The sequence below is a fragment of the Periplaneta americana genome, chromosome 11 (genome assembly GCF_040183065.1).
Source record: "Periplaneta americana isolate PAMFEO1 chromosome 11, P.americana_PAMFEO1_priV1, whole genome shotgun sequence".
Classification (NCBI taxonomy): Eukaryota; Metazoa; Arthropoda; class Insecta; order Blattodea; family Blattidae; genus Periplaneta; species Periplaneta americana.
In genome coordinates, this window is record NC_091127.1 from 8,135,869 (window position 1) to 8,162,958 (window position 27,090).

Below are 27,090 nucleotides of genomic sequence, written 5' to 3' on the forward strand. Positions count from 1 at the left end.
AATCCTAAAATACAATCTTATATTTCTATTAATAAGTTTCATGAAATGTATGCTATATTATAACCTAAGCAAATATCTAATCCTAATATTCACTAGAATGTAGTTTAAATTTCTGTGGGTTGAAATCTCTGAAGACGTTACACAGTTTTCCGTTAAACATTGTTGTCACAAGCAATTTTTAAATTATATACATCACAAACACAAGAACACAAAAATACATCACACTAACATACGAAAAAAAAAACCCACATAATTACTACCTACATTCAAGAAATTAAATTACAACATTAGAAATAGATATAAAGAGGGATCTTTTAATTCATTCATATTAAGACATCTTGAAAATGAAACCACCAATTTTAAGGAATATTTCAGACTTTCTCCCGAACAATTTCATTTTGTTTTAAGTTCAATTGAAAATGATTTTGTAAAATTACCCACAAAATTTATTCACAGACCAATAAGCCCAGCTGAAAGATAAGCGTAACTTTAAGGTAAAAACTAATTATATAAACACTTTATTTTTACTTTTTACAATGTCATTTGTTCATTTAGGAGCATTTATTTAGGGCATAATGTTACAAATAACAAAAATAATGAGAGAAGGAGGTTGTTGCACTTCTCTCCTTTGCTCGGAATTCCACTTCACTTACTATTTCACACTGAAACTTTTGCTTCAGTAGCTAAATCTGCCGCATCATGTGTGTATCCTTCAATTATGAATCACTTTACTCAATTGTGTTAAAAGTTCTGGTAGTTGCAAATATAGATCTATATACAAATCTATTTGTTATTGTTTACATTACGTTGGTTCTTCTTTTTGGCTCATGTCGAACAGGGTTTTGTGTTTAATCAATTAATATCTCGTTTTCATTAGTGGAGAAATTGCAGAAAGATTTCTGTTTTGCCGCCATTATGGTATGTATGATGTATAAATCACATGTTATTAATTGATTTAATTCATGACCTACTGTAATTTTACAATTGGGGTCTCGGCGATGATCGCCAGGTTTTTGCCTCCAAGGCAAACGCTGACGATTTTCGTCGAGCCCAGCGACTTTCGTTGATGTTCATCGCCGTAAAGAAACCATGCACATTCAAATCAACGGGACAGAATCCCAGCGAAGATCGCCAGCGATGATCGTCGGCGATGATCGCCGTAGCCAAACCATAGCTTAAGGATGTCCCGGCTTTTTATTTTCAAAATCTGGTCACCCTGATTGTACGTTTCCTGCAGAATGAAAATGAGAAAGAAGTCAAGGAACTGTATTTCGAACCTGATTCAGTTAGTTCTTCAGTCTAGAACTAAAAAGTAAGGTTCGGCACCAGATAATCGATTGCAAATACTGAATACTTTAGTGCAGCGCTCCTCTTCCCCTGTTTCAATTAAGAGCGGACTGTCCTATCTTGCATATTTAACAAAGAAGCTTAAGGCCACGAGAGCTGATTCTCCCCCACAACACAACTGTTCTTGCGCACTGGTCAATCCCCTGAACGTTGCGTAACAGATTCACGCAAGACCTCTACAAGGACGCCCTAGTTCATGGCCATTGTTCTTCCTAGTTGTGCGCCAATCCTGTCGTAGTACAAGTCTAATAGTTTCCTATATAATTACGACTCGTACGACAATAAAAACAAACTTGTACATAATAACAACTAATGGAGGCATTCCTACAATTTTTAAACGAATTCAAATTTGTTCTTAGCGATTTTCTTCTTCTCTATTCTCTATCCGCCTAGATCTTCATCTATTGCTTCAGATCAGCTGAATCGATCTGGAAGTCTTCCACTATTTACTTCTCCCGATTTTTGGCTTCACAATTATTCTTAGCAATCTAAAGTGTTGACTCAAATGTTTCTAGGCTCTGTCTGTGCAACCCATTTGAGTATTGCATTTGATAAACATGCATACATTTAAACACGAGTATTTTATAAACAATAAAAATAAAAAAAAATACACATTGGAAATCATCATTTCAATTTCTGTCACTTATACAGGGTGTTTCAAAAGCAATGATAAAAAATTTAGAGATGAGAAGTAAACATGAAAGATTCCAGTATACATGAATCCACAAATTGAGGGGTTCGGGAGAAAACATGGTACGTGACTTTTTAGTGTTTTGAAGTTATTAGGTAGGTAAACATATATATATATCAGTTTGTATAATTACAAGGAAAGTAAAAGCTGTGTGCTTCTGCCATATTTTCAGATGTTAGAAAACTAGCTACTGCATTAGACGCAGAATGTAAGATACCATATTATACACTACATATCTCATTTTTGACTAAAATGTTAGTTACCATGTTTTACGCCCGAGTCATTTACGAGATAATACGATTTTGTCGTGGTTATGGCCCGCTGACTACTAAGTACTAATTCCAACAAAAGCAGTGACAATTTGATTTAATTTATCAATCACAAGAATGTAAAATTAATCAACACCACATAAATGTGATTGTACATACACAAAAGATTTTTTTTTATTTGAACAACAGTGAAGTTTGTAGATAAACAAGGTACAGAGCAGTATAAACATGACAACTGAAGAATTTTACAGCAGGTGTTCAAAATGCTGACTATGCACTTGAATGCATCTGTCCAGTCTTCTTCGCAAAGACCCAAGAATGCGTTCGAGCAATCCTGGGCAGTTTTTCATTTGCTGGAAGGCATCTACAACCCGATGCTGCAATTCTTCAGTTGTGATGATGTCTGTTGTGTAAACTAGGCCCTTTGCATAACCCCAAACACAAAAATCCAAAGGATTTAAATCCAGTGATCTAGGTTCAGGTCCTCCTCTACCTATCCACCGTTCACCATATCGTCTGTTTAGATATTGTCTCACACTTAGAAGGAAATGGGATGGGCAGAGTGCGACATACATACGGGCTATTCCATCTCAAATCGACCGAAATATAGAGAAAATTGACCTTGCAATCTTTAAATACAATGACAATTTTTCTGTCCGTAGACAACTGTGATACAATGCTTTGTGCAAAGTTTGAGGCATCAGAACTTCATAGTGTTTAAATTAAAAATATTTTAATTTATCGTAGGCTATTTTCATAAAATTAGCAACTTTAAACTGTTGTAGCTCCGAAACCCTTTCACCCAATGATTAAAATCATGGTTTATTTCGATTCTGAGAAATTATAGTTTATATTGACATATAAACAGTTTTTCTTACTTTTTATGAAAATGGAGAAATTTAGATTTTTCTTCATTAAGACGCCTTTACCCACGAAAAAAATTTTTTAAAAATATATGGTTAGATTCCGCATTGAAAGTACAAATAAACACATATCTTTTACTGGTGCACCGTTGATAAGAAAGTATTGAAAATATCAAATAAAGAAAATAAATAGTACGCGCGTAAACTAACCAGCTGACTGTGAGGCGGGAGCTAGCCGAGACAAGAAGGCCAGGAGACAAACACGTGATGTTTCGTCTAGTAGCGCATAGCTGGGCTAGCTTTATCACAAGTATTCATAAACACAGGAGTAAAATGACGCCCAACGCTCGCTTATCTTCAGCTCTCAGCCAGTGCGTGCTGTACTGCGCCGTTCAAGTCCAGGCGTGTGAAAATATTTTATTTAATACCCTCGAAACTTATTGCCGTACCCCTAACCAAACAATGCCGAATCCCTCTTAATAATGCAAGGTTTTTTCTCAATATTTTTTTAATTTTTACAAATGGGCAAAAAGCCTAAAAGTGAGTAAAATCAGATTGTCTGTCTCTCTGTGTACAATAAAAATAAGGATTACTTCTTAACATAACCTACCAAATGTCAGCTTCAAAATGAGCTCCCGTTCAATGTTCTGCAGTAAATGGTTCCAGAGTTTTGAGCGCTGAAAGAGGCTTGTTTTTATAAAATACGCTAAATTTTTCGCTCAATAGTACGAAAACCGTTTGACTTTCGATAGTATATTTTTGCAAATGCTCTCCCCTCAGCACCTTGTATAAGTAGGGAAAAAATTAGAGTATTAAAAAAATGCGAGCTTTTTTACTGATCGATTTCATATGGAATAGCCCCTACGAAGCATGAATATTGTCACTTTACTGTATCCAGGCGCTTTGTTCACTGGCGGCCCCAAGCAGCAAAAAATGGCATTATCTCGTAAACGGTTGATTTTCGGACCCATGTTTTGGAACTTTTTTGCTTCTCTTCGTTTTTACTTATCATCTCTAAATTTTTTACCATTACTTCTGAAACACCCTGTATACTTCGTAAAGATTTTTTTAGCATTTTATTTTCCTTGCGGAATTTTCCATCATGTAATCCTCCAGGCTGTTATGTCATTAAAACTCGTCATATAGAATTCACAAATTTGAGTACAACTTCCTGCACAATTCAATAAGACACTGCATTAACTATTCCATTACAGAAACAGATCTACTTTCACGGCGATTTTGTTCTTTGTGGTGTTTGAAATACTATAAGAAGCAAATTAAATCAGAGAAATCTGATTTTTCCCAGCCGTAGATTTAAATGTAGACAATATCGCCGACGTGGAAAGGGTCGCCCTAACTGGTCTGTAGCCGACCTAACCTAACCTGACCTAAATGTAGACAAGCAAGTTTCTATGACGAAAATTTCTATTTTAATCGATACAGAATAAATAGGCCTAACAATTTTCAGAATATTACTTGCCGTTAATTTGGAAATAATTTTGAATTCTCACTATTCTGAAACATTGTTAGATTTGGGGGCATTTATAACGATTAACAGACGAATTGACATAATCGCCATTAGCGAATCCCTGTCTCAGGGTATGATAATCGACGTATAAAGGACAGCCCGAAGACGTACATGAGGAGAAACGAGCAATCTACGTTCCAACCATTCTGTATTATAAAGATAAATACCAACTTCACGATATCAGTGTTACGGGATTGATGTTTGGAGCAAGAGGAGTGATATCCAACTTCTCTTCTCAATTCTGTAAGACCCTAGGACTGCACAAATCGTTTCTGAATGAACTGGCCCTCCTCAAAATTAGAGAGTCAGTCAAACTTTTACGAAACCACCTATATGGACTCTAATTCAGTGAACTGAAAAAACTAACGCACCATTATCTTTTTTCTTTCTCTTATTAGCTTTCTTTGCGTATTTACTTGTAACTTTCTTATTCTGTAAATTGCCATTGTCTGTTTGGTTGTGTACTTGTTTACTTTTTTCCTTATTCTGTTATCTTTCATTCATCTATATTGTTTTGTATGCTTTGTCTAATGGCAGCCTCTAATATGAGGAAGCACAATAAATACAAAAATCTTATGTAAAAGTGAGATAAATTTTCACTTGGGTATTCATAGAACTCTTTATTTTTCATTGAAAATTTTTAATCAGTTAATTTAAAATTATAAAATTAATGTAGTCTTTGTTTCTCCCAAAAATTGCTCACATCGAATTTAATAGGATTAGAAGAAATCTTAATGTTTTCAAAATCTCTAGACAACATTAATATAATTTCAGGTACTCTGAATTTTCCTAAACACATGAACATGCAGGCTGCAAAACCATCGAAATGGCAAGAACATTAAACAAAACTCTCGAGTCTTGACAAGCTCTTTCTTTGTATTTGATCTGTTTTGCAGTCAGACTTTTCGGCCTGACACTGCACGTAAACATAGTGTTAAGGTTAAGTGGTGTACAGTATCGTAAATAAGCTTTTCCACTGAAGAGGATTCACAACTTGTGGAGTAACAGACGTCGCTTCCAAGAAATCATAGTCAGCGCTACGTTTTAGCCTCGTCGTTTACTGTAACGATTTCTTTGTGTCAAGTAAAATGCTTACGTCTTATTCCTAACTAGTACCTAGTTGCCTATCTATTCTTCCACCTCTACTCAATATCAAACTACTCACTTATATGTATTTACATCACCACATACCTGTACACAATGTCCTATGGTTATAGACGTCCTAAATGATACAGATAATAGACAAATAACATAGAAAAACCTCCAACTCCATAGAGAGGCTATTGAAGCAATGTTAAACCCAAACCAATGGTAGCAAAAGTCGGAAATACGAGTACGTATCATGTTACACAGCCCGATCGGTATTACAGATTTCCATTAAACAAATTATTACTAATATTTTTCATATTATTTCCCTAATGGTTTGTCAGTTTAAATGAAATTTTAATGCCTAATTACAATATGCACACCACAAATGCTTTTGGATTTAAGGGGTTAGGTACAGCTTACAGCAGTAAAACACTGTCCTTCTGCTATATGAAAAAAATATTTTACGTTTTAAAAAAATTATTTACATTTTTTTTTTTCAAAATTAATTTCACTGTGCAGTGACGAAGCGTTTCCCACATAACTCAACTATCCAACATGCTGTGATGAAATTTTTGGTGTGTATTTATCCATGTCATATCTACAATATGATGCAAGATCATTTCTCTACCTTTGATAGATTGTCTGATAAAAAAAATTCATTTAAAAAAAGGTCAAATATCAGTATTTTCTTCTAACACAAAATAAAAAAAAAATTATTTACTAAGGAATGTAGTTGAAAGAGTATGATATTGTAAACATGAGTTTCACCAATAAAATAAAAGAGAGAGAACATGAAAAAGTTAACAAGTTTATTAATTATGAGGGAAACGCTTCATCACTGCACAGTGAACTGCCACCATTTTTAATTTTGAAAGAAATTTTTTTAATTCTTAAAAATATTTTTTTTTCATATAGCAGAAGGACAGTATTTTACACATACCAATTTTCATTATTGTAAAAGATACAATAATGGAGGAAAAAAATGTTGAATATTTCCAAAAAGTTTACTGCTGTAAGCTATACCTAACCCCTTAACATTCATTCATTCATTAATAGTGCTCTGCCCAAGGGCAGATCTTTCATTGCAAATTCAGCATTCTCCAGTCTTTCCTTTTCTCTGCCTTCCTCTTAGTCTCCGCATATGGATAAGAATCTAAAGGTTGAACATTAAACTAAAAACCATTGACAGCGCACACCTTCTCCTACCCGATCTGTTTTCTTTTTACTTGGTCATTTAACGACGCTGTATTACTACTGAGTTTTTCGGTGTCGATGGAATTGGTGGTAGCGAGATGAGGCCGAGGATTCGCCATAGATTACCTGACATTCGCCTTACGGTTGGGATAAACCTAGGAAAAACCCCAACCAGGTAACAGGCCAAAGCGGGAATCGAACCCACGCCCGAGCGTAACTACGGATCGGCAGACAAGCGTCTAGACATGTTAATCCAATCATTAGTGCACAGATTTTCTCCGAATTCACGTTCGTATTTGTTGGTAAAACAGTGTTAATTTTATTATTTCCATTATTTAGGAAAAATAGATTTAGTTTATTCATATTTTTAGTAAATAGATGTACTCTATTCTGTTAGTCCCTATTTAGGAGAGGGCACGGACTGGGGACTACCCTCCCACGTAGGCCGCTTGGTTGGCCCATTATACTACCCGGAATGGAATGGTGTGATTGCCCTAAGGCCGTTCGAGCTACAGATTCCCCTCGGGGCACCTCCGAAGTCTCCTACAGCCTGAAGAATCCTTTTATCTTTCCAAATAGGCATCACCGCGGTCTCTCAACCCCGGTCCCACGAGCTACCATGAGGCCAGAGCAGAGTCCACAGTACATAGCACTACCATCAGCAACTAATGACCACATACCATGGGGCCCAAGTTCAATCAGCCGAATGACTACATCGGAGCAACTCGAAATATGGGAAAGAAACGGAGATGACGATAAAAGAGGGGAATAGTACATTACGCAACAAGCCTATAATGAAGGTAATTAAGAAGCGAGTATGGATATTTATGAAACGAGCGCAAGCGAGTTTCATAATTTTCATACGAGCTTCTTAATTACCATTATAGGCGAGTTTCATACGACTTTTTATGCTCGACCATATTTCTAACTTGATATTATTAATTTTCTTTGTATCTGACCTTGACCAATGTCCCGTATGTTGTGAGATGTGCGCAGACGCGAAAGTATTGATTTTTTCCGAGGAACAGATGTTCACATTGACCTTGCTAGGTCATAAGAACCTACAGAGATAACATTGAAATTAAATTAGATATTGAAAAACGAGATGACAAATTGAATTTATTTGAATATTATTTACAATTAACGCTAATTATTATAGTAACAGAACATAACCTTCTGCGACAGTATTGGATTTCCAGCCTCCGTGACTTTTCGCTAATTCTCTTTCGATTGCATATCCGAGAATAATCGATACTTGCGGTTTTATAACGGTAGAAAGCTGACCTGTCATTGGCTGAACAGTTGTAACCTGAGTCGTCATTGGCTGAAAGACCTGACCTTTAATGAGTAGGTGTACTTTAATGACATGCATTAAAGGTCTGCTACCAGGTGTATAATTACTACATTTCGGCATGGTCGAGCATAAATAAAATTATGATCGCGAAATGAGTACGAGGTCCAACTCCGAAAGTTACCAAGCAATTGGTTGAGGGAAAACCTCTGGAAAATCTCAATCAGGTAACTTCTCCCAACAAGGATTTGAAACCCATAGGCACGAGTATACCTATGCATTGATTCGTAAGTCATCGAGGTAATTTTTGTTTTGTATGAGATGATTAAATCCTAAAGCATCAGACAAGAGGATTTCGCTAATAATACAACATTAAATTCTCACGTGCACCTCAAGTATAAGCCTACTGTAGCTGTGGTCGTGTTTCCTGCTGCCTTCAACCAAGTTGCTTACCACGTCCGTGACTTGGTGAAAAGAGTGCAATCAATTCCATGAATTATTTATGAATGATAGAGTAAAAGCTAGAATAGAATAAAAAATCTGTCATTCATTCAAATTCTCTGTGAGATCTGAGGTCAGTACCACATGACCCAAGGACTTAGCTAATACATGATGGACATTTTACATTTCTGGCGACTATACACTGTATGATATCTTACTAACGGTAAAAATTACTGTTTTGCATACCTTAATATCTATTTTATTATCTTGAACGTCACAATTCACGTCAGATTAAATCGCGCAGGATCTTTATTTCGTAAAATACACTTCTACTCGGCCCTCTATAAAATAATTTTGCTTTTGTTTGTATTAAGATTCGATTAATTTCACTATAATTCACTTTAACTCTTAGAGAAATTTATTTTTATGTCATAATTTTTATATTTTAAGAAGAACAAAATATTTAAATAGAACTGTGTAATTAGGCCTAAATCAAACAATACTTTTTGTCAGTACATACACAATATTTGAATGATAATCTTACAGACTTTTATCATTATTAGAAGCAATTTAATAACAATAACAACCGGAAACGTGCAAAATTGTATTAAAGATTTTTGTTTGAAATATCTCCAACAATAACCTTCTGAAATGAATGACATTGCTTACGGTCCATTCTGTGTATATAATTATAAGATATTTTGATAATATTTTCAAAATATTTAGCAAAATGTTGCATTTTCAAAAGGACCGGCATTCGTGTCACTTAATAAAAGAAAAGAGAGAAATTAAGAAATGGCGAGAATTATTAGTATCTAATATAAAAATCATCTGAAACTTGAAGCCTCAAAAGATTTAATATTTACGGAAAAACAGTGCAACAATAAAAAGATATAAACATTTATCTTGTGAAGGCAGTAGTGACAACATTGCAACCAGAAAACTATTTGAGGAGAGGAATTGGAATGGAAGCAAGCGAATTACTCGTAGGTATATTGTGTTAAGAGAATACAAATTTCACGTACTCAGATATAACTATTTGAGATGGATGACGCATAATTTCGCCACAAGAAATCGCCTCAACTATTCTTTTGTGTAGTCAGTGGTAGAGAGAGCGAGGTTGGATTTTTTTCTACAATAAGGGATTATTCTTATATTTCCTTCATATTCTTCAATCAGAATTAATTTTTCAGCACTAAAAAAGAACAAGGAAACTTACAAATATATACGGAAAGGTAAAACACGGCGGAAAATTGGAAAGTCTGGTCATTGGAATGACAGTGACAGTGATTTTAATAAATATTTCGGAAAATATAAGCTTGGGTGGCAGTGTACCTCTTTTTTTATTATTTTTTTACATGACTGCTTTGCTTCTCAGAAGATACTAAGAAAAAATTTGAGAATTAACACACAATGACGTTGCAAGTGCAGAGAAAGAAATGTATCTTCACGATACCTGTAAATTAGACCATCTTCTTATTAGTTTTTATGAACTCGATGCCTTAAAAGTTGTCTTTATCATATTTTATGCTCGACCATGACGAAATGTAGTAATTATACACCTGGTAGCAGCGCTTCAATGGACAACTAGCGAAACGTCACGGAAGCTATAAATCCAATACTGTCGCAGAAGGTTATGTTCTGTTACTATAATAATTAGCGTTAATTGTAAATAATATTCCAATAAATTCAATTTGTCATCTCGTTTCTCAATGTCTTATTCAATTCAAGGTTATATCAAGATTAATGTTTATTTTACTCTATAGATTATATCAAGGTCAATGACATTTGCTTCTCGGAAAAAATCAATACTTTCGCGTCTGCGCACATCTCACAATTTACAAGATATTGCACAAGGTCAGTTCCGCTCCCCAGTCAGATAAGAATAACATGAATACTTATGAATAATTTCAAGTTAGGAATATGGTCGAGCATAAAAAGTCGTATGAAACTTGCCTATAATGGTAATTAAGACGCTCGTATGAAAATTATGAAACTCGCTTGCGCTCGTTTCATAAACATACTCGCGTCTTAATTACTACCATTATAGGCTCGTTGCATAATGTACTATTATATAACTGCATTTTTGTTTGAATTCTGGAGCAAGATTTTATTTTATTTTTATCAAAAGTTTATTTTTACAAAATATTACCTTCACAATCATTATTTATTTCTAAAGTACCTCATATTTTGATTCTGATCAAAAGAGGCAGATCTACCCCCATAAACTAATTAATTTCGCCCTTCTTCCTCCCAAGGCAGTCAAAGGAGTCAGTAAGTCCTATTACGGCCATTGCGTAAGTGCAATATACCTTAAGATCGATGTGCTCAAAGACTTCGTTTCACCCCTCCTCAAAAGTAAAAATAACCTAACAGAATTTCTGGGCACCAGAGTTACTGAAAATTTGTAATCAGTGAAAAGTTCCAAATCGACTTTCTATAGCTGCACCGTAATATAACAGGTAAAATCAAATAGGATCAATACTTACTTATTTACAAATGGCTTTTAACGAACCCGCAGGTTCATTGCCGCCCTCACATAAGCCCGCCGTCGGTCCATATCTTGTGCAAGATTAATCCAGTCTCTATTATCATATCCCACCTCCCTCAAATCCATTTTAATATTATCCTCCCATCTACGTCTCGGCCTCCCCAAAGATCTTTTTCCCTCCGGCCTCCCAACTAACACTCTATATGCATTTCTAGATTCGCCCATACGTGCTACATGCCCTGCCCATCTCAAACGTCTGGATTAATGCTCCTAATTATGTCAGGTGAAGAATACAATGCGTGCAGTTCTGTGTTGTGTAACTTTCTCCATTCTCCTGTAACTTCATCCCTCTTAGCCCCAAATATTTTCCCAAGAATCTTGTTCTCAAACACTCTTAATCTCTGTTACTTTCTCAAAGTGAGAGCTAAGTTTCACAACCTTACAGAACAACCGGTAATATAACTGTTTTATAAATTCTAACTTTCAGATTTTTTGATAGGAGGTTAGATGACAAAAGCTTCTCAACCGAATAATAACAGGCATTTCCCGTATTTATTCTGTGTTTAATTTCCTCCCGAATGTAATTTATATTTGTTACTGTTGCTCCAAGATATTTTAATTTTTCCACCTTTTCGAAGGATAAATCTCCAATTTTTATACTTCCATTTCGTAGAATATTCTGGTCATGAGACATAATCATATACTTCGTAAATAGGATCAATACATTAATGAAATTATTTACTATGTAGGAGGAAATGCACGAGTCCTGTTATTCGAATGATTTTCTTAAAAAAAGAAGATGCATTTCATGAAAATGAATGACATAGACTAAACATTGCACTGATATTACTCTAGAGGTGAAATAAGGCCCTTGTCTAACAATTCATGTAGAAGAAGAAGAAGAAGAAGAAGAAGAAGAAGAAGAAGAAAGGAAAGTAGAGACTTCTCTAGTGATGTGAACTCTGGAAAGAAAAGTTTCGGACTTTTCATTTATGTCTATGAATGTATTTTACAGTTGGTAGGTAAAATAGTAGGCTTATTTTATAGAGGACTGCAGATGCTCTTCGAAGACGACACGATGTCTGTATGACAGTAATGAAAAAGTGTGGAACGAGAAAACGCGCCCCATAGCAGCTTTGATCATCACATGTTAGGACACTGACTTTCACGTCGGTTGAATTGCCGTGAAGCTCAGGTTTGCCAGCGAACCCAACCACCCACTCAAGATCGATCAAGTTTCCTTTGCATGTCACAAGATAACAAAGCCCCTCTTTCTTCGTGCCTCTGCTCAAGATTGTCAGTACAGGCACTTCCCTTGCACTGCATATATCTTCAATGTCACTGTCTCGCTGCCGCAGTCAACTGGGCGTGATACAAAGCCCACATTTATTTACATTAGTTCCTTCCAAAATTAACCAAATTTTAGTTGTCGAACTATTTTCTTAACTACAAATATACGGGCTATTCCATATGAAATCGATCAGTAAAAAACCTCGCATTTTTTTAATAGTCTAATTTTTTCCATATTTACACAAGGTGCTGAGGAGAGTGCATTTTCAAAAATATACTATCGAAAGTCAAACGGTTTTCGTACTATTGAGCGACATATTTAGCGTATTTTATAAAAACAAGCCTCTTTCAGCGCTCAAAACTCTGGAGCCATTTACTGCAGAACATTGAACGGGAGCTCATTTTGAAGCTGACATTTGGTAGGTTATGATAAGAAGTAATCCTTATTTTTATTGTATACAGAGAAACAGATAATCTGGTTTTACTTACTTTTAGGCTTTTTGCCCATTTGTAAAAATTAAAAAAATATTGAGAAAAAACCTTGCATTATTAAGAGGGATTCGGCATTGTTTGCTTAGTGGCTCGGCAATAAGTTTCGAGGGTATTAAATAAATTATTTTCACACGCCTGGACTTGAACGGCGCAGCACCGCACACACTGGCCGAGAGCTGAAGATAAGCGAGCGTTGGGCGTCATTTTACTCCTGTGTTTATGAAAACTTGTGATAAAGCTAGCCCAGCTATGCGCTACTAGACGAAACATCACATGTTTATGTCTCCTGCGCTTGCATCCCTCGGCTAGATCCCGCCTCACAGTCAGCCGGTTAGCTCACGCGCGTACTATTTATTTTCTTTATTTGATATTTTCAATACTTTCTTATCAACGGTGCACCAGTAAAAAATATGTGTTTATTTGTACTTTCAATACGGAATCTAACCATATATTTTAAAAATATTTTTTCGTGGGCAAAGGCGTCTTAATGAAGAAAAATCTAAATTTCTCCATTTCCATAAAAAGTAAGAAAAATTGTTTACAAGTCAATATAAACTTTAATTTCTCAGCATCAAAATAAACCATGATTTTGATCATTGGATGAAAGGGTTTCGGAGCCACAACAGTTTAAAGTTGCTAATTTTATGAAAATAGGATAAATTTAAATATTTTTAATTTAAACACTATGAAGTTCTGATGCCTCAAACTTTGCACAAAGCATTGTATCATAGTTGTCTACAGACAGAAAAAGTTTCATTGTATTTAAAAATTGCAAGGTCTATTTTCTGTGTTTTTCGGTCGATTTGAGATGGAATAGCCCATACGGAACTACTGAAACGCGGATAGTTCGTCGGTAGGTTGGTAAGTCAGGTAGTCAACATAACCAATTAGTCAATTCGTCAATTATACTGAATTCTAGATAAGAAAAATATTGAGGTAAACAAACATTTGATGCGAAATGCATTATGCCGCTGTGATACGTAACGTGATTTGCCATCTAATTGCAGCGCTCGCACAGTCTGTTAATATGGAAATTATAGTCCCGTCGCTGTAATTTCCGGCAGCCAATCGCGTTGCAGGTCGGCTACATTTAAACGTTCTTGTGATTATCTGAGGAAGACGTTATTCATTTCTTAAGGCTCGATAAATACTTAATATAATCGCCCGCCATTTTGGCTCTTTCGTTGGCGTTCGCAGAAAGCACAAGAAGATGTTATTTGCCGCTCAATTATTTGCTGAATTACAGTGCGTTTGATTTATTATCATAGGAGCTACGACATGATAGTGTTTAACGGTGTGGCAAATAGATTCCTCGTATGGTAGCTCGGCAACGAAAGAACAAAAATGGCGAACGATACTACCTACTGTCCGTTACTCAGGGGAAGATGAGCGGAAAGAATGTGACCTTCTTGACTATCGCTGTTGATTATTATAAACATCGCTCAGATAAGCATCCCAGTAGCCAGGTTATTACTCGTGCAGGAAACATGAGTAACAATGAGTATGGAAATTAAAGCTAAGTTGAACAGAAGGAGACCTAATGTTTCCGCTTACTGCAGTACAAATATTGCACGTGTTGTCGTACGTTATCTGTTCACAACCCTTCCTCCTCAGTCCGCTCTCGTCTTCTCCTGAGTCACCGACAGTACCTAGACTTTATAGAGCCTTCACTTCCTAAGACGTAAGCAAAGAGCAGGAGTCACGCCGGGAATAACAGCGTCGCGACTATAGTTTCAGTCACCAGTACTATGAAGACAGGCATTGAATTCTATAAAGTAATGCATTTTTGTGCGAGATCGTGCGTATTTGCTTGGTTTCCGCACAAAACCAATCTGCGGAAAGTCTAAAATTCCACATTCAGTATTCCCAACCTAACACACATAACAATTTCCCTCTTCTTACCGTTTAAGTGACATATTGATTTTACTGCTTTAGGCTTTTAACATACTTTTTTAGAGACGTTCAATATAGTAATAATTATAAATTGGAAACTTACCACTGCAATTTCACCTAAATTGCACTGTTAATTATTGTTTTTAAATATTTGCAAAAATTAAGTAAACTCTACAACTCCAATAAAGTGACTGCATTCGTGACATTAAGGAAGCCGTGAAAAAATCAACAAGATTCCAGACTCATCATAGACTGTGGGAAAAAAAAAGAGAGACGTATATCACGGCCTGCTGGAGTATAGTAAACACAGAAAACATTTTAAAGCAACAATGTTGAAGATAGATATTTTTGTTTTGCAAATTTGCCGTCATTGAACAGAAACCAAGATGGAGATTTCATTGCAACTAATTAGAAATTCCTCTTTCAGGTATGTAATAAACGATCTTCGCACAAAATAATGTACGATACACGAGCGATATGCTTTCTTTCAATTCTCGGAAATTAAAATAGCTCAACTACGTTTCGCTTTTTCAAACTTTTCCTCGAACATGAAAACTTCAACATACCGCTCTTGTAACGCATATTACCATTATTTACAATAGATAACAACCACTAGTGTAACGAAAATTAACGCCTTGGTTACATTTGAGCGGAAACATTAACTAGCTCGTCTCTTATTTCTTCAGCTTTTATAAAAGTGGGATATTTAAATTAAAATATAATTCTCACGTTATTTTTCTTTAGTAGTACTACTCAATTATTATTATTTTTATTTTATTATATCAAAACATTTGTTCAGGTGGTGGATAAATCATGGTGGATTGTTTATAAGGGACGTAAATTTGATTTTTGCATGTTGGTAATGAATTAATAAATCACGACAATAATTAGAAGAGACTCAATCTTCGATACGTCGTGAATAACTTCATTCATTATCGGTAATAGAAGTCCAATCTACATCTCTTCTAAATAGATTTCCTCCCTTTTGTAGTAGCAAACTTCTCACATCAAAATGTAATCTAATCAATGTAAATGCATGGGAGTTTGACAAATATTAAACGCTATGATAGTTGTGCTGGCCAGAGCTATACTCAGGATGGTTATTCATCAATTACTACATAATGCTCGCCGAGTGAGAACGGCCACAGGTGAACGGGCTAGAATAGCTTATGTTGGGTTACCGTCAGTCGTGCGGACAGGTAAGCATGCGTATTATCAACGTCAGTATATAACGCAAATATTAAGAGTTTCGGAGCAGAAAGTGCACATATGAATACGTGTTAAACAAGCAAGAGTTGGAATTCTAAGTAAAGGCCAGATTTAAATGTCTTCTGTCCTCATGAAAAATTTCACGGGCATCATCTTCAAAGAATTTTATCTGCATAAGAATAACACATTTCGTTTACAGTCATTCCGTTTTCGCACGAATCTGTATAACATTAGTTCTTCGGAGAAATGGATTACTAAAACTTTCCTACAAACCTATAAGTGTCGGATAAAAAACAAATAATAAAGAAGAGAAACATGTGCCAGAATTCCATATCAGATCAATATGTCTTCCGAGAAATGAACAACAAAATTAGAAAGATTTTCTTTTCTTTATTTCCATAGCTTAAAAAATACAATGTTCCGAAGGATGGGCGGATTAATGTTGGACATACATTGAGAAGAAAGTACCTACAAAATTAGAAACGTGGTTTTTGGATATCCTTACATTAATCAAGTGTTTCCCAGAGTGTGGATCGCGACCCCTGGTGGTCGCGCAAAGAACTGAGGGAGGTCGCTAGTAGATTACTTACTTACTGGCTTTTAAGAAACCCGGAGGTTCATTGCCGCCCTCACATAAGCCCGCCATTGGTCCCTATCCTGAGCAAGATTAATCCAGTCTCAGTAGATTACTTACTAAATAAAACAAAAATCGCCTTATATCATACATTTATTTTGTATTCATAAACACAAACATAATAAAATTTAACATAAAATACGAGGCGCATCCAGAAAGTAAGTTTCCCTATTTTTTTTTAAAAGGAACACACACTTTGAGGAAAATATTTATTGGCAGCAGATACAGCAATGTTTCAGCTATTTTTCAACATAGCCACCATCAGAACTGAGACACTTGTCGTATCGTGGGATCAACTTTTGTATCCCTCTGTCGTAGAACTCTGCCGCTTGTGAATGGAACCAGCGTGTGACAGACGTCTTCAGCTCTTCGTCGTTCCCAAAACGCTCACCGGAGGACAGGAATTTCTTGAGGTGCAAGAAAACGTGAAAATCGCTGGGAGCAAGATCAGGACTGTAGGATGGATGATCACACAACTCCCATCCAAATTCCGTCAAAACAGCTGCTGTGCGCCGAGCCGTATGTGGACGAGCATTGTCATGGAGGAGCACAACACCTGCAGTAAGCATTCCACGCCTCTTGTTTTGAATGGCACGTCGCAATTTTCGCAGTGTTTCACAGTAACGGTCAGCGTTTACTGTTTCACCTCTTGGAAGGAAGTCAATGAGCAGAATGCCCTTCCTGTCCCAGAACACCGTGCACATCACTTTCCGTACCGACAGCGTCTGTTTGAATTTCGTCCTGACCGGAGATCCACTATGCCGCCAATGCATTGACTACTGCTTGGTTTCCGGGGTGAAGTGCGAAATCCAAGTCTCAGCGCCCGTGACGATCCTGTCGAGGAACTCGTCGCCGTCATCGTGATACCGTTGCAGAAATGTCAGTGCTGCAGTGTGTTCGAGTATCAGGTTTTTCGGCACCCACCTGGCACACACTTTTTTGAACAGCAGGTGCTTAGTGACAATCTCATGCAAGAAGGTTCGCGATATCTGAGGAAAATGGCTGCTCAGCTCCGTAATCGTGAAGCATTAAATGTTATGTTTTATTTAACGACGCTCGCAACTGCAGAGGTTATATCAGCGTCGCCGGATGTGCCAGAATTTTGTCCCGCAGGAGTTCTTTTACATGCCAGCAAATCTACTGACATGAGCCTGACGCATTTAAGCACACTTAAATGCCATCGACCTGGCCCGGGATCGAACCCGCAACCTTGGGCATAGAAGGCCAGCGCTATACCAACTCGTCAACCAGGTCGACTAATCGTGAAGCGACGGTTCTCATTGATGAGGGACGGTCGCCCACTGCGCTCTTCATCATGGACACTTTGACGACCTGTGGAAAACTGCCTACACCAGCGACGCACCATCTGCTTACTCATGATGTTTGGCCCATAGACCTGACAGAGCTGCCGATGAATTTCAATTGACGCAATGCGGCGGCGGGAGAAGGAATAAGAGCTTCCATTTCGGACCACTGCTGCCACACTACTGGCACCAGGCGGGACCTGTCCGGTTGGCATATGATTGATACGTCATAGATCTGTTACGCATGCGCAATTGACACGGCTAATTACGTTTACTTTCAAGGGGAAAAAATCGGGAAACTTACTTTCTGGATGCGCCTCGTAACATTATAAATGTTTCATGGAATAAACGTGCCGGCCACCGGCGTAGCTCAGTCGACTGAGGCGTTTGCCTGCCGATTTGAAGTTGCGCTCGGGCGTGAGTTCGATTCCCGCCTGGGCTGATTACCTGGTTGGATTTCTTTTTCAGGTTTTCCCCAACCGTAAGGCGAATGTCAGGTAATCTATGGCGAATCCTCTGCCTCATCTTGCTATTACCAATTCCATCGACGCTAAATAATCCAGTAGTTGATACAGCGTTGTTAAATAACGAAGTCATTGTCTTTTGGCCACTGGTGCATATATCAATGCATTTTGTCCAGTCATTATCGCACTTAATAGGTTACTTAGCATGAAAGTGTCGACTATACATTTTCCCGTACGGTAGTAGCTATTGTATTTTTCTAATAGGGTTAAGTATCGGTATTGCGACGGTGGTCGCAAATAAAAGTCTCGCCCTAAAGTGGCTTGCACCTTCGATAAGTTAAGGAATTACTGCATTAATGTAAATATTCCAAACAAACTCACTTCCTTAAACCTATCAGCAAACGCTCATTTGTATTCTATGTTGCAATTTATTCGTTTGTGACAGTAGGCTACGATACGTATCATTTTCTTTTGGTAAAAAGAATTCCTGTGTCTGTAAAGGAACAATTGTCAGGAACTGTAGCACAACAGAATCTTGAATATTTTACACGGAAGATTAAAGGTCGTTTCTTGTGAACACTCACAAATGATGCTGACAGGACAGTGAGTCGACAGAGTTTTGGCCCTTTGCATAATCCATGATAATCGTGCAGTTCTCTCTCTTTAATTTCTGTTTATTTTTTGTAGCATTTTTTACTACTCCCTTATTTCAATTCTTGAATCAGAACTTTCCCTCTTTTTTTAAGTTTATATTATACGGTTTATGAAGAGACGTGTAAGAAATGTATGCTCGTTCACGACAGCCAATCGAAAACACGACTCCTATTTTCCTAAGTGCATACCATTTTCAGTAAATAACACTACGAATTCATCTAAGCAATATTTTACGTATTGTTGCAGACCTGAGGACAGCATTCGGGCTGCTGGACAGGAATCAAGATGGAAGAGTGACCGCGAGCGAGCTGCAATTCATGCTGCAGAACCTCGGCATCCAAGTCCGAGATGAACTCATAAATGACCTCATGAATGAGGCCAGCCACTCAGGTGAGAGGTGTTCCAGTTTTCATCTTTTACTTAGTCTCAATAAAAGCCTTTAATATTAGGTTACAACGTTTTGATCTTTTCACTAGACTGTAGCCATAGCAATGTAGCCTCTGTAAATAACTTTTGTAACATCGTTAAATAAAGCACTTTAGTAAACAAGACTAAACAATAATTGCACATACTTTATCAATATAATGGCTATTACCAGTTTAAATGTTAAATGGGATGTTGCAAAAAAGAAGGTAACTCAAAGTAAGCAGAGTAAAACCAAGTCTAGTATATACAGTCACGAAGCTTGAGTTGTGAGGGTGCTAGGAACAATAGACTGTGCCAGTACTATTTCGCACTGTCTGCAATAAGGCGATATTAGCGATTCTAGTGGTTAGCAACTATTTATGGATGCATATTTGCTACGTATTGAGCTTCGTGACTGTATATACTAGACTGTGGTAAAACCACGTCAGTTATTTTTTTTCAACACCTTGTACTGGTATTACATATATAGCATGAAAGGTACAAATCCAAAAACAAAATTTGGGCCACCCGAATTGTCCAAGTTCTCGGTATAACATACTGTACATGCTCAGTAAGCACTTCCTCTACTTCTTTGTCCTCGAGAGTTCCAAAACAAGACTTGTCTATTACATTTTGGTCTTTCTGTAAGGCAGGGGTTCCCAACCGGTGTGTCGTGCAGTTCCATGGAGTGTGTCGCGAAATTTTGGAATTGAAAAATAAACTGTATGCCATCCAGAAAGTCTCTTTTTTATTTGCAACGAAGTCTTTGTTATGGTACATTTTATTTTGAGACAGACTGTATCGATGAAACGTGAACACCTGCAACAATACACAGTTCAGTTTTTCAACCATAAGGCCACGTATAGAGAAACTCTATGCAACCCACCAAGTGCAGACTTCACATTAATTTAAATAGGTGAATTTTGAAAAACTATAGTAAAAATCTGTTATCGGGCATCCTGCAGAGATAGGTTAGGATTTTTGACACATTTTTGTTTTTTCTAATGCCACTCAAGTTGCTGCTTGTTCTTTTACAATTTTCGATTGCGTGTTAACATCAGCCTATCTACAACACTGGATGTCCGACACTACATAGAAGTTGTTATCAGTGCTCTTTTTCTGGCAGAACATACTGCTGGAATGGCACCTTTTTGTTGCATTTTTCATCATGGAACCGAAATATGTATGAATAACTATGTTTTTAATATAATTCTTCTTTGAATTCCGTTTAGATCTTGGAAATCTTAGTTAGACGAAAATGAGGTTAAATATGACAAAATTCCCGTGCAGTGAACAGTAATCCCTTTTGATCCTAAAATTAGGGCTGAAGTTTAATATTTTTCACACAGTTAAGACTAATTTTGAAAATTTTGACACCCTATCTCCCCGTCCGCTATAAAATATTCTACACAGAGTTCGACCACCTTTTTCTCCAGAAGAAAAAAAGTGGTTATTATTATATTATCTATACTAATAATAAATCTGTAACCGAAATTTTTGTGGTAACTTTCGCTTTTGCAAAAATAATTGGTGTTAACATGTATAATTATTCATTCTGAGACCGATAATCGCTTTTTTTTTTTAATTTTTGTTTGTATGTCTTGTCTGTCTTCTGTATGTTTGTTATCTTTTCACGCGATAATGGCTGAACAGATTTCGATGAAAATTGAAATATAAATTAAGTTCGTTGTAACATAGATTTTAGGCTATGTGGCATTCAAAATACTTTCTTTAAAGGGACCTGAATTAAATAAATCGAATTATTTCGCTTATTATTGCTTTTTATGAAAAATGTTACATATAACAAAAGTTTCTTTAAAATGATTTCCGGTAAGTTTTATTCTATGCAAAATTTTGATAGGACTGATATTTAAGGATATACAAGACTTTTAAAATAACAATACAATACATTTTCACCGCCACCTCAGATTATAGCGTTGTTGTTCCTGCAATAACTGCTATGTGCAAAATATAAAATTTTTGAGTAGGAATAAAAAACACATTTATTCATTCCATGGCAATGGTACATAGGAGATCATGAATTCTTACATTTTCGAAAGAAAGAAATATAATTACATATCACTGTTTATGCTGTATCACTATTTAAGTTATTTCAAGGGTACAGAACCATAGTGGGCCAAGCGCCATTTACTGAAGATGTAAAAAACAAGGGTTAAAATTAAGTTATTACCATAATTCAATGGAAACATATAGCAAGTAATATAAAGTTTACACATTAAAACTAAATGATATGTCAGTCTTCATTAAACTATGGTTGCAAGTAATAACAATTAAGAAACATGTTAAAGGAATTGTCATTGCACCAAATGAGTGGTCTCTGGATCAAAATGATCGCATTTTAATTTTTTTTAAATACAATTTAAATTTTCAACTTTTTTTTTATTATGGTATTATTTTCATGTTGTTTAGTGTCGATTTATTATGCTATTATCATTATTTTTTTTTTGTAATATGTTAGTATTCTGTTCTTTAACTATTTGTTAAATTTTAACTGCTTGTATACTTTGTGACCTGGTAGAGTGTAAGAGAAGGCCCTATGGCCTTAACTCTGCCAGTATAAATAAAGAAATGTTGTTGTTATTATTATTATTATTATTATTATTATTATTATTATTATTATTATTATTATTATTATTATTGAAATGCATGTTATTATTCAGTTGAGAAGCTTTTATCATCTAGTCTGCTGTCAAAAAATCTGAAAGTTAGAATTTATAAAACAGTTATATTACCGGTTGTTCTGTATGGTTGTGAAACTTGGAATCTCACTCCGAGAGAGGAACATAGGTTAAGGGTGTTTGAGAATAAGGTGCTTAGGAAAATATTTGGAGCTAAGCGGGATGAAGTTACAGGATAATGGAGAAAGTTACACAACACAGAACTGCACGCATTGTATTCTTCACCTGACATAATTAGGAACATTAAATTCAGACGTTTGAGATGGGCAGGGCATGTAGCACGTATGGGCGAATCCAGAAATGCATATAGAGTGTTAGTTGGGATACCGCAGGGAAAAAGACCTTTGGGGAGGCGGAGACGTAGATGGGAGGATAATATTAAAATGGATTCGAGGGAGGTGGGATATGATGATAGAGACTGGATTAATCTTGCACAGGATAGGGACCGATGGCGGGCTTATGTAAGGGCGGCAATGAACCTTCGGGTTCCTTAAAAGCCAGTAAGTAAGTAAGTAAGTAAGTAAGTACAATTTAAATTAAGTAACATATTAAACGATTTATCCTTCTATCAAACACGAATGTTCCCTGAATCAAATGTCCTATTTTAATTATGTAATTACTTTATATTTATTTCTAACGGGTGCAGCGGAGTGCACGGGTACGGCTAGTTATTAATAAAATCAAATAAGTGTGTCGCGATATCATGGGCATTCAGTAAAGTGTGTCGTCAGTCAAAATAGGTTGGGAACCACTGCCGAAAGGTATGCTCAATTCATTTCCACTTCCCCTGCATGCAGTTCTGCATTGTGTAAATTTCTGGCAAAGGACGAGGCTTGGAAAACTCTTGTTGATTAGCTTAAATTTTTTTTTTATTTCTGGGATTGGAAGTGAAATATGTGCGCACCAAGATATTCCATGTGGGATAATTGAAATGCCTTACACATGCATCAAAAAGTAATGCATCCTGAAAAGGACCGACTTGAAACTTGCGATATCTTACTAATGAGGCACTATAGTTTCATAAAACAAATGCATATAAATACCAAGTATACAGATCGTCTGGTCTATGAATATGCTTAATTAAATCTCAGATAGTATCAATATTATTTTTATGATCGACCATGCCGAAATGTAGTAATTATACACCTGGTGGCAGCCCTTTAATGGACCTCATTAAAGTACACCTATTCATTAAAGTTCAGGTGTTCCACCAATCAGAAAACACCATTGTAGCAATATGAAAGGGCAAGTATCGATTATTCTCGGATATGAAATCGAAGGACAACTAGCGAAACGTCACGGAGGCTGGAAATCCAATACTGTCGCAGAAGGTTATATTCTGTTACTATAATAATTAGCGTTAATTGTAAATAATATTCAAATAAATTCAATTTGTCATCTCGTTTTTCAATGTCTAAATCAATTCCAAGGTTATATCAAGATTAATGTTTATTTTACTCTCTAGATTATATCAAGGTCAATGACATTTGTTTCTCGGAAAAAATCAATACTTTCGCGTCTGCGCACATCTCACAATTTACGAGATATTGCACAAGGTCAGTTCCGCTCCCCAGTCAGATAAGAATAACACGAATACTTATGAATAATTTCAAGTTAGAAATATGGTCGAGCATAAAAAGTCGTATGAAAATTGCCTATAATGGTAATTAAGACGCTCGTATGAAAATTATTAAACTGGCTTGCGCTCATTTCATAAACATACTCGCGTCTTAATTACTACCATTATAGGCTCGTTGCATAATGTACTATTATCAAATAATACAACCAAAAGAATTTGCAATTAAACTTCTGAAACTGGTGAAGATTTGGCAGCTAATCAATTAACCCCTTTCTTTCAATGTAACATATGAAAGCGCAGTGGGTTAATTGGGAGTTAACTGCTTAGAATTAACCCAATTAGTCTCCAGTTACATTATTTTCTTAAAAATAAATTTAAAACACATAACAAAATAATTGTCTGATGAATAGAACTCAGTGAGGTACTGAATCATGTTTTCCTATAATGTTGCATAGAGCTAGATTTCAATCATCTGTGATACAGGTAATGGCCTCATCGATGAAACCGAGTTCCTGCAGTGGGTGGGTCGCATCCAGGCTCTGAGTCAAGACACAAGCACAGACGACGCAGACGATATAACCAAGGATCTCATAGCTGCCTTCCGTGTGTTTGATCGCGACTGCAATGGATATATAACAAAGGTATATTTATTTTCTAACAGCATTTCCCTTCTCATAATTACCAGTTTTCTTCCAGTTATATTCGTGCTTCGATTTCAGTATCTTAGCTCTACCTGAACTGTACTTCATACAAGCTGATGAATGAATAACTGTTTAGTAAATGTCGTGGTTTACAATATTTAGGAGATAATGACACAGTTATTTACATGTACACAAATTGTAAATAGGCTTAGTATGCAGATTATGTATTTTAGAGTATAAAAGTAGCCATTAATCATTATACTGAGTGAACCATAAATAATGTCAATAATTTCAGGGGATTATTCTTTGAGATATTTCAAACAAAAAAAGTTTAGTACAAATTTTGTTTCTTTTTCGAGATAAAAATTGTTTTATATGAAACATTTCATAGTTCGTTTTGGGAAAGCCATTCCCAATTATGCTCAGGCAATTCAAGATAGCAGTGTACTATGACAATAAATGATTGAAAGAATTTTACTATTGTCCTTCAAATTTGCAGAAATTTGAACTGAACAAATGTAACTTTTTGTTCTGAAAAATAATTTTTCAATGTTATATTTCGTAATAGCCTATAATAAGTGTTCATTCATTTCATTCAATGTTCTGCCCAACAGCAGGTCTTTCACTGCAAACCCAGCATTCTTCAATCTTTCCTATCATCTGTCTTTCTCATATGATCCATATATCTTAATGTCGTCTTATCATCTGATACCTTCTTCTGCCCCAAACTTTTCTCCCGTTCACCATTCCTTCCAGTGCATCCTTCAGTAGGCAGTTTCCTCTCAGCCAGTGACCCAACCAATTCCTCTTTCTCTTCCCGATCAGTTTCAGCATCATTCTTTCTTCACCCACAGCTTCATTTCTTATTCTGTCTGTCCACTTCACATGTTCCATTCTTCTCCATATTCACATTTCAAATGCTTCTCTTCACTTCGTCGTAATGTCCATGTTTCTGCCCCATACAATGCCACACTCCACACAAAGTACTTCACTACGCTTCTTCAGTTCTTTTTCTAGAGGTCCGTAGCAGATGCTCCTTTTTCTATTAAAAACTTCCTTGGTCATTGCTATCCTCCTTTCGACTCATGTTACTGCTTATAGTACATCCCAAGTATTTGAAGTTGTCCACTTCTCTACTGTCTCATTTAGAATTCGCAAGTTTACCTTCTTTATTTTTCTTCCTATGACCAAGTCTTCGTCTTCGTGGCATTTATCTTCATCCCATACTGCTCACAGCTGTCATTTAGCTCCAATAGCATATTCCTTAGTATCATCTCCTCTTCTGCTAACAACGCCGTATCATCAGTAAATCTTACGCACTTTATACTTCTTCCTCGTACTATACTCCTCCCATGTTCTGAAGTAGATGTTGAACAGGGTAGGTGATAAAGGACATCCTTGATGTACTCCTCTCCCCATTTAACTTCCTTCTGACATTTCTTCTCCTATCCTGACTTTGACTCGTTTCATATAAAGATTACTGAACAGTCTTCTCTTTCCAATCCACACCAATTTTCCTTAGTGTTTTGGATTGTATTTTATTTAATCACATGTGCAGTTTTGTAGCATAATTTTTTACACTAGTTAATACATCTTTTAATTAAAAGTTTATCTTTCCAGGATGAACTGAAGACAGCAATGGACATGATAGGAGAAAGCGTAACAGAAGTACAACTGAATGAGCTCCTGGCGATTGCCGATATCGACCACGACGGAAAGATAAACTATGAAGGTATAATACGATGCCAATTTTATGACCATGAAGATAGAGAAAAAAGATTTAGCTCTGTTGGTCCTGTCCAGACCTCATGTGATTTCTCTGTAGAATGATCTTCACACACTCATATAACAAATTTTCTCTTTAAGACCTTCCTTTACAGATAGAAGCAGCCTTCAAAATCTATTAAAGCAAACTTAAAAGATAACATTGCCATTGTTTCAGTTTTAGCTTCCAAATGTTATTTTGCAGTCGTTATGTAGTATCTAGTAAAAACACTTATACCATATTCCATAAAATTATGTAACATTCTACAGGAAATGAAAAAGAAAAAAAGAAATTGGCACAATGATGTCTTATTCACAGATCATACCCAATATCTATTGTTTTTATTGTTTGCGAGAATAGAATTTTATTGAAGGACTTATATGTTTGGCTTTTGTTTTTTTCTTTCAGAGTTCGCAAGATTACTGTTATAAGAAGAGTCAATTCGATGCAGTGTGTGTGAGTGAGAGTGTTAGTTCCAGATGGCTTTGGAAATACTGAAAGTAATGCAAAGGCAATTTGAATTACATATATATATCGCCCTCATGTTTGTAGGAACTATGTGTTATGTTCCTTTGTTTGTGAAATGGCAAATTATTTTTTGTACCAATATTGGACCTTTTATATATTTTCTAATAAGTTTGTTACAGTATGTAAATAAATATAGTGAAATAAAATATGTGATGTCACTGGCCTTAAATGTGGTGATAAAACCAGGCAACAAAACTAAGAATCGGTCCAATGTTACACTAGGATGACTTTCATTTGTAAAGTGAAAATTCATTGGATTTGTAATGTAGCTGTACATTGTTGCTATATGTTAAGTTTTAATTTGTAATAAATGTCGTGATGATAATTAA

General features: G+C 36.0%; 1 protein-coding gene across 2 annotated transcripts in view; it reads left to right on the forward strand.

Moving 5' to 3' along the window:
* The window catches only part of Eip63F-1 (Ecdysone-induced protein 63F 1), a 96,498-nt gene extending 69,408 nt beyond the window's left edge, over positions 1-27,090 (forward strand). For both annotated transcript variants that reach the window (XM_069838904.1, XM_069838905.1), the window contains 4 exons: positions 19,391-19,534; positions 24,311-24,468; positions 26,089-26,200; positions 26,642-27,090. In XM_069838904.1, the coding sequence (XP_069695005.1) occupies positions 19,391-19,534; positions 24,311-24,468; positions 26,089-26,200; positions 26,642-26,664 (437 nt within the window). In that variant the 3' untranslated portion in view covers positions 26,665-27,090. The remainder of the gene's footprint in view (positions 1-19,390; positions 19,535-24,310; positions 24,469-26,088; positions 26,201-26,641) is intronic.